The following is an 8,681-nucleotide window of genomic DNA, read 5'->3' as shown; positions in this document are numbered from 1 at the left end:
CTGGCAGAGGGTTTTTCTTCCCTTTTCTGCTGAAGAGATGAGTCGCTTTTCCCGTGCCAGGGGGTGGCGATGGGAGGGGGGACCTCTGTGTGTCACCCACAGCCCCCTTGCCGCCTCCCCAGCCCCCCATAGGCCCCCGAGTGAGGAGCGGGGCTGGGGGCTCGGGGTGCCTCAGCCCCACGAGGCCGCTTTGGCCCCGGCGTCCCGGGGCACAGAAGGGGTTAAATGTGCTGCGGGCCGCGGGTCTCCCGGAGAACAGAGCTGGCCTTGTGGCGGCAGCGGAGCTGGCAGCAGCCTGGGGGCACAGCAGGGCCGAGGCACCCGCCCAGTGTCACCAGGACACCACCCAGTGTCACCCGGACACCCTCCCAGTGTCACCCACACACCCTCCCAGTGTCACCCGGACACCCTCCCAGTGTCACCAGGACACCCGCCCAGTGTCACCAGGACACCCTCCCAGTGTCACCCACACACCCTCCCAGTGTCACCCACACACCCGCCCAGTGTCACCAGGACGCCCTCCCAGTGTCACCCACACACCCTCCCAGTGTCACCAGGACACCCTCCCAGTGTCACCAGGACGCCCTCCCAGTGTCACCCGGACACCCGCCCAGTGTCACCAGGACGCCCTCCCAGTGTCACCCACACACCCTCCCAGTGTCACCAGGACGCCCTCCCAGTGTCACCCGGACACCCTCCCAGTGTCACCAGGATGCCCTCCCAGTGTCACCCGGACACCCTCCCAGTCCCAGTGTCACCCAGACACCCTCCCAGTGTCACCAGGACACCCTCCCAGTGTCCCCGACCGGCCCAGCCCGGCCCCGGGGCAGCGGGGCCCTCGGGAGCCCCAGCGTGGCTGCAGGGACACGGTGACCTCCAGCCCCTCCCTGGCACCTCCAGGATGGCACCGGGCAGCCCTGGCCTGTCCTGGAATGGGGTTCCTTTGGCAGGGCTCCTGCCCACCCTCCTGTCCCGTGCTGGGGGACACAGGGGCTCAGGGGGCAGGGCACTGTCCCTCCTCATCCTCCCTGGGACGATGAGTGTGAGTCGGGGGCTTGGCTGGGGCTGGGGGGGCTGCTTGGGACTGAGATGTGCTGGCTGTGGCTGCAAACCTTGGCTGTGACAGAGCCAGAGCCCCCTGGCACCCCCTGGCTGTGACAGACCTGGAGCCCCCTGGCACCCACATCCCCCCTTGGCACCCAGACTGACTTGGGGCTGCTGTGGGGGCTCTGCCCTGCACAAAGCCCACCCCTCAGTGAGGCATTTGCCCTGTGAGTGTGGGCCATGCCTGCGGGTCCCCTCGTTGTGCCACAGGCTCCTTGTACCTGGTGCTGGCAGTGCCAGGGCTGGCAGGAGCCAGAACGCTCCTGTGTGAGCCCTTGGGTGCTGCCTGCCCCTCCATGGGCACCGTGGCGTGTGCCCACCTTTGCTGTGTGCCGGCGACAAACCTGGGGACACTGGGGCTCCACACCCCCGGGGTGCTGGGTGATGGAGAAGTGACCCCTGGCCTTGAGCCCCTCCTTCTCCTCCTCTTCCTCCTCCTTTCCCTCCTCCTCACCATTTCCCATGAAGTGGTGATGCCCTTCATGGGCACAGGTGTTTCCTCTGCTGCGATGGGAATGGGATGGCATGGGATGGGGATGGGGGTGGGGATGTGGATGGGTTTGGGGATGGGATGGGGTGGGGATGGGCATGGGGATGGTTCCTGCCCGGTGCAGCTCATCCCGAGGTGCCCACAGTCAGTTTGGGCTCAACATCAGCAGCGTGTGACGTGTCCCACTGTGGGATGGGCACAGGGCCGGGCTGGTGCTCAGGGCTGCTTTGGCTCCAGACTGTTCAGACAGACCAAACGGGGCCTTGGGGTGACAGGGACAGCTGTGTCCCACCCCAGGGGCTGCCCTGGGAGCCCTGGGCCAAGGGATGGGGTGGCTGCAGGACAGAAGGGGCACAGGGGACGTGGGTGGCATTCACAGCCCCCATAGAAGGTGCGTGTCCCTGAGGGTGGCCCTGTGCAGCCACGGAGGCGGCTCAGTCTCCACAGTCCTGACCCGGGTCCCATGACCCTGTTCCTCCCACTGCCCCGCTCCTTCTCCCTCTGCTGCTGCTGCCATTGCTCTGATCCTCTTCCTTCCCCCACCGTCCTGCTCCTGCTCCAGCTGCTCCTGCTCCAGTTCCTCCTCCCACTGTCCCGTCTCCTTGATCCCGATCCCGTGGTTTTGATTCTGGTCCCGTTCCCATCGCTGTCCCTCCGCTGCCGCCCCTCTGTCCCCTCTCCCCCCTCGTGCCCCCCAGCCCAGCAGTGCCCGCGCCTGCCCCGGGCTGAGCAAAGCGCTGTGAGGAAACCTGCGGGCCGCGTTCGCTCCCGAGCTGGAGGCCAAAGGCTGGGGCTGAGTTTGCGGCCCCCGGGGACCCTGCCGGGCTTCCTGCGGGGATGGGGACGGGGATGGGGACGGGGGCCGCCCGTGCGGGCCCCGCTGCTCCCCGCTCGCACGGCGGGGATGCGGGGGTGCCTGCCCGGGGGAAACTGAGGCACAGCGCTGCCCTGGCACCCCCGTGCCCGTGCCGGGGGTCGGGCACAGCCGGGCAGGGCGGGGGTCACGGCACAGCCGCAGGAAGCCGCGTGTCAGCGCGGGAAGAGGAAGAGCGACTTCCCCATGCGAGGGGGCAGGGCCGGGCCGGGGCTCGGGCCGGGGGCTCGGGGCCTTCCCCTGCCCAGCGCTGCGGGCTCAGCGGGCTCGGGGAGCGGGACCCCAGCCCAGGGCTCCGGGACACTGCGGCCTCCCCGCTCCCTGTGCCTGGCACACGAGCGGGGCTCCCTCCCATCCTCCCGCAGCCATGCCGTGGGTGGGCACCGTGCCCACGGCCGCATCCCGGCGGGAAAGGGCTGCGGGCCCAGGGGGGCACGGCCCCGGCCCGGCACCGTGGGGCGCCCCCGCCCCGGCTGGGCAGGGCTGGGCAGCGCCGGGCTCCGGCCGGCCCGCAGCAGGAAGGGGAGCAGGATGCAGCCCTTAATGGGAATCGCAGAGGGAACCTGAGGAAGGAAGACGCGCGCCGGGCTTGGGGATAAACACAGCTGCAGGAGCGGACGCTGGCTCCGGGGCCACGCCGGCACAGCGCCGGCCCTGCTTGGGGTGGGCAGGACAAACGGCGACAGCCCACGGGCTGCCGCAGCCCCGGTGTGGCCCTGCTCCCTGCCCTGCTGCCCTCCGTCCCATTCCGGGCCGGGGGCACAGCACGGGGTGGCACAGCACGGCATGGCACAACATGGGATGGCACAGGGTGCTGTCTCAGCCTGGCTGCCATGGATGCAGCACCCTGGGGACAATGTGGTCCCCATGCACACTGGCCATGGTGGCACACACGTGTTCCTGGGTCATGGTGGGCAGATCCCCATTGGGGGTCTCTGTCAGGGGTTTGCCTGCCTGGGACGCTCATCTGGGTTGGATGGTGAACCAAGGGGATGTGATCCTTGTGCGGCCCCTGTGTTTGGGGTGTCAGTGCCACGCTGACCCAGCCCCGGAGCGTCCCCTCCCTGAGCCTGTTCTCTCCCCACAGGCTGCTGAGGGGACACCAGGAGTGCCGGCATGCAGAGCATCAAGTGCGTGGTGGTGGGTGACGGGGCGGTGGGCAAGACCTGCCTGCTCATCTGCTACACCACCAACGCCTTCCCCAAGGAGTACATCCCCACCGTGTTTGACAACTACAGCGCCCAGAACACGGTGGACGGCAGGACTATAAACTTAAACCTGTGGGACACGGCCGGCCAGGAGGAGTACGACCGCCTGCGGACGCTTTCCTACCCCCAGACCAACGTCTTCATCATCTGCTTCTCCATCGCCAGCCCGCCCTCCTACGAGAACGTCAAGCACAAGTGGTACCCCGAGGTGTGCCACCACTGCCCCAGCGTGCCCATCCTCCTCGTGGGCACCAAGAAGGATCTGAGGAACAACCCCGAGACCGTGAAGCGGCTCAAGGAGCAGAACCAGGCGCCCATCACCACCCAGCAGGGCATCAGCCTCTCCAAGCAGATCCGCGCCGTCAAGTACCTGGAGTGCTCGGCGCTCAACCAGGAGGGCATCAAGGATGTGTTCACCGAGGCCGTGCGGGCCGTGCTCAACCCCGCCCCGGCCAAGCCCAAGCGGCCGTGCGTGCTCTTGTGACCGGGCTGCCGAGGGACGATGCTGCCCTGCCCCGTGCCCCCCGCGCCCCCTGCCCGCAGCCACCGCCGCGCCTCCGCAGCCTCGGTGGGAGCCCAGCCTCCAGCTTTAACAATACAGACCTTGTTTGCACTAACTGGCCGCCGCCCCGGGGCACCGGGCTCCCCGCCCCGCCTTTGGTGCCGCCTCTCCGGTCCTGGCACAGCAACGCTTCCTGAGAAGGGGATGCCCGGGGTGGGCACCCCCACTGCAGCCCCGAGCACCCCACGGGGACCTGCCACCCCCACCCTGTACACCAGCCGGGGCACAGGGGTGCCCAGCCCCTCTGTGCCAACCCCGGCACTCGCCCAGCCCGGAGCATCTCGCTGGCACTGCCCCTTCCTGCCCCGGGATCCCCTGGGGGGGTTTGGGGTGAGCCCCACAGCAGGGACCTCCAGCCCTGCTGAGAGCAGAGCCAGCGTGGCCAGAGCAGAGAGCTCCTGCCCTGGCTGCTGCTGGAGCTCCACAGGGCAGCAGGACTCACCTGTAACCAGCTGCCCCCAGAGTTGCTTCTCCTGAAATAAAATCCTGCCCAGGCCCCCCGTGTCCTGTGCTCTCCCACACGCACCCACCTTTCCTGGGCATGGGGACACTCCCTGGAGGGACGTGGGTGTCACTGGCCCGAGCTGGGCTGGGACCCCTCACCGTGCCAGGGCCAGGCTGGGGGTGCTCAGGGTGCCTGCCAGGGCTCTCCTCTGGGGGCAGCTGCGGAGGAAGCTTGGGATGTCCCTGCCGTGGCCAGTCCTGACCCCACCATCTCTGTGCCCAGCTGAGCTCCCACCCGGGGGCTTGGGGACATTGTAAGGGACAGCAATGGGGACGGTGCAGGAGGTGGCCACGGGGCCATTGAACTGTGTGGGAATGGGGACCCTGAGGATGGGGACATTGCAGGAATTGGCACATGAGTGTGGTCCCCCCTGGGCAGCCCCCAGCCACCCCAGCCCCAGTGCTGCCTCTGGCATGGCAGGTGGAGGGCAGAGCCCTGTGCTCCCGTGCCCAGGGGTGTCCGTAGTGTTCCCGTGTCCTGTGGCTGGTGATGGCAGCAGAGAGGGAGCAGTGAGGGAGCAGAGAGGGAGCAGAGAGGGAGCAGCGAGGGAGCAGAGAGGGAGCAGTGAAGGAGCAGCGAGGGAGCAGAGAGGGAGCAGCGAGGGAGCAGCGAGGGAGCAGAGAGGGAGCAGCGAGGGAGCAGTGAAGGAGCAGAGAGGGAGCAGTGAAGGAGCAGAGAGGGAGCAGTGAAGGAGCAGTGAAGGAGCAGAGAGGGAGCAGCGAGGGAGCAGCGAGGGAGCAGCGAGGGAGCAGCGAGGGAGCAGAGAGGGAGCAGAGAGGGAGCAGTGAGGGAGCAGAGAGGGAGCAGCGAGGGAGCAGAGAGGGAGCAGAGAGGGAGCAGAGAGGGAGCAGTGAAGGAGCAGAGAGGGAGCAGCGAAGGAGCAGAGAGGGAGCAGCGAGGGAGCAGCGAGGGAGCAGCGAGGGAGCAGCGAGGGAGCAGCGAGGGAGCAGAGAGGGAGCAGCGAGGGAGCAGTGAGGGAGCAGCGAGGGAGCAGAGAGGGAGCAGCGAGGGAGCAGAGAGGGAGCAGTGAAGGAGCAGCGAGGGAGCAGAGAGGGAGCAGCGAGGGAGCAGAGAGGGAGCAGCGAGGGAGCAGAGAGGGAGCAGCGAGGGAGCAGCGAGGGAGCAGCGAGGGAGCAGCGAGGGAGCAGAGAGGGAGCAGAGAGGGAGCAGCGAGGGAGCAGCGAGGGAGCAGCGAGGGAGCAGCGAGGGAGCAGAGAGGGAGCAGTGAAGGAGCAGAGAGGGAGCAGTGAAGGAGCAGCGAGGGAGCAGAGAGGGAGCAGCGAGGGAGCAGCGAGGGAGCAGCGAGGGAGCAGCGAGGGAGCAGAGAGGGAGCAGCGAGGGAGCAGCGAGGGAGCAGAGAGGGAGCAGTGAAGGAGCAGAGAGGGAGCAGCGAGGGAGCAGCGAGGGAGCAGCGAGGGAGCAGAGAGGGAGCAGCGAGGGAGCAGCGAGGGAGCAGAGAGGGAGCAGAGAGGGAGCAGAGAGGGAGCAGCGAGGGAGCAGAGAGGGAGCAGAGAGGGAGCAGTGAAGGAGCAGCGAGGGAGCAGCGAGGGAGCAGCGAGGGAGCAGAGAGGGAGCAGAGAGGGAGCAGTGAGGGAGCAGCGAGGGAGCAGCGAGGGAGCAGAGAGGGAGCAGAGAGGGAGCAGAGAGGGAGCAGAGAGGGAGCAGCGAGGGAGCAGAGAGGGAGCAGTGCCATCCCCGGCCGCCCTCGCCACCCCCTCGCCGCCCCCCCGGCACGTGCTGGCGGGCGGCCACGTCCGGACACGGCCCCTTGTCCGGCCCCGGGGCTTCCTGCAGGAAGGGCAGGGACCCGGCGCCCGCCACAAGCCGCCTTTGTTCCCGCTCCCCTTGGCACCAGAGCCGGGGCAGGCGTGGGCAGCGGGGCTGGGGGCTCCGGCCACGGCCCGGCCCAGCCCAGGCTGTGCCTCCTGCAGCCTCCTGGGGCCCTGCAGAGCCCACCCTGGGAGCCCAGGCCAGGGGACACGGCCCCGGGGCCGCTGCACAGCCACGGGCTCGGGGTCCCTGCTGCACCAATCCTGCTCCCACCGTGGGCATCCAACAGCCCTGTCCTGGCCTGGCTGTGGGACGGTCCCCCTGGCCATATCCTGCTCCCACTGTGATGGACCTCCATGGCCACGTCCTGCTCCCACTGTGATGGACCTCCATGGCCACGTCCTGCTCCCACAGGGGGATCCCCACAGTCGTGTCCTGCTCCCATTGTGGTGGATCCCTACAGCCATGTCCAGGACCCACAGGGGGATCCCCACAACCATGTTCTGCTCCCACTGTGGTGGACCTCCATGGCCACGTCCTGCTCCCACTGTGATGGATCCCTACAGCCACACCCAGGTCCCACAGTGGGGATCCCCAGGGCCATGTCCGGGTACCACAGTGGGGCTGGCGAGGTGCCACCCTGGTGGGGTTCGGTGTAGCAGTGGGTGCTGGGATGACGAGGGGACCCTGTGATGCCACGAGCGGGACACAGCCCTGCCCTGGCCCGGCACAGCAGGATGAGCTCACGGCTCTTCCCCTCCCAGCTGCTCCTGGGGCGGCTGCAGCGAGGGCAGGGCCCCACCACGGCCCGGGACAGGGGGAAGCAAGGCCCTGGCAGCTCCCCTGCCCAGCCCCAGCCCCAGCAGGGCCAGCCCCAGCAGGGCCAGTCCCAGCCCTCCTGGCTCCAGGCTCTGTCCCCGGGGCTGGGCTGGCCCTGGCCCCGCAGCATCCACAAGATCTGCAGGATCTGCGGCCAAGTGAGCGGCCCCAGGAGCTGGGCGGGGAGCAGTGGGGCCGCCAGCTGCGGGGTGGGCTCAGTCCCACGCCTCCAGCCCGGCCCCTGGCTCGTTCCCAGCCTTGCTGAGCCTTCCCGGGCTTCATCCGGCACCCAGGGACACGTCCCACACCACAGCCCCAGGAGCAGGATCCAGAGCCCACACCCCAGCCATCCACACCCAGCACCCAGGATGCACATTCCAACCCCAGTGATCCACACACTGCACCCCAGCACGCAGGATGCACATTCCACACCCCAGAAATCCACACCCCACACCCAGCACCCAGGATGCACATTCCAACCCCAGCAATCCACACTCAGCACCCAGGATGCACATTCCAACCCCAGTGATCCACACACTGCACCCCAGCACGCAGGATGCACATTCCACACCCCAGAAATCCACACCCCACACCCAGCACCCAGGATGCACATTCCAACCCCAGCAATCCACACTCAGCACCCAGGATGCACATTCCAACCCCAGTGATCCACACACTGCACCCCAGCACCCAGGATGCACATTCCACACCCCAGAAATCCACACCCAGCACCCCAACATCCAAGATTCACATTCCACACCCCAGAAATCCACAGCAGATCCTGCAGGGATCTGCATCCTCAGCCCCAGCTCCAGGGATCCACACCCCACACCCCAGAACAGGGGGTCACATCTTGCATCCCAGCTCCATCACCCAGGGTCCGCATCCCACACTCCAGCCCCGTAGCCCAGGGTCCGTGTCCTGCACCCCATTCCAGCCCCCATGCTGCCCATGGTGCTGGTCTGGACCTGCTGGCTGCTCCAGGGCTGTGCCAGGGCCATGCCAGGCTGGGCCAGGTAGAAATGCTATGGAAGTTGCCAGGAGCTCACAAAAATACTTAGTGCTTTATTTCCACCTCAAAGCCAAGGCGCCACACGCATGCAGGGACACGGATGGAGCCTGTGGATGGGGACACCGATGATGGACACGTGCAGCAGGACCTGCTCAAAGCCAGCCCGGCCCCAGCTCTGCCAGGGCCCCGCAGCTCCCGCTGGAGGAGGCTCTGCCCACCCTGGGATGGACTCTTGGTGGTGGCTGTGCTCAGGTGAAGGGCAGGGGGGGACCCACACTGGTCCTTCCGTGGGGTGGGACAGGCCCTGGCAAGTGCAGACCTCCCCAAAATCAGGACA

At 67.9% G+C, this 8,681-nt stretch overlaps 1 protein-coding gene across 1 annotated transcript in view; it reads left to right on the top strand.

Moving 5' to 3' along the window:
* RHOG (ras homolog family member G) overlaps positions 1-4,733 on the top strand; it is a 7,981-nt gene extending 3,248 nt beyond the window's left edge. The window contains exon 2 of the mRNA XM_054293811.1: positions 3,556-4,733. Within this exon, the coding sequence (XP_054149786.1) occupies positions 3,585-4,160 (576 nt within the window). The 5' untranslated portion in view covers positions 3,556-3,584 and the 3' untranslated portion in view covers positions 4,161-4,733. The remainder of the gene's footprint in view (positions 1-3,555) is intronic.
* The last annotated feature ends 3,948 nt before the right edge of the window (positions 4,734-8,681 follow it).

Source organism: Melozone crissalis, unplaced genomic scaffold (genome assembly GCF_028551555.1).
Source record: "Melozone crissalis strain CALT ecotype California unplaced genomic scaffold, PUWL_Pcris_2 ptg000187l_1, whole genome shotgun sequence".
Classification (NCBI taxonomy): domain Eukaryota; kingdom Metazoa; phylum Chordata; class Aves; order Passeriformes; family Passerellidae; genus Melozone; species Melozone crissalis.
The sequence above is the reverse complement of the archived record's forward strand: the minus strand, read 5'-3'. Positions and strand labels throughout refer to the sequence as shown.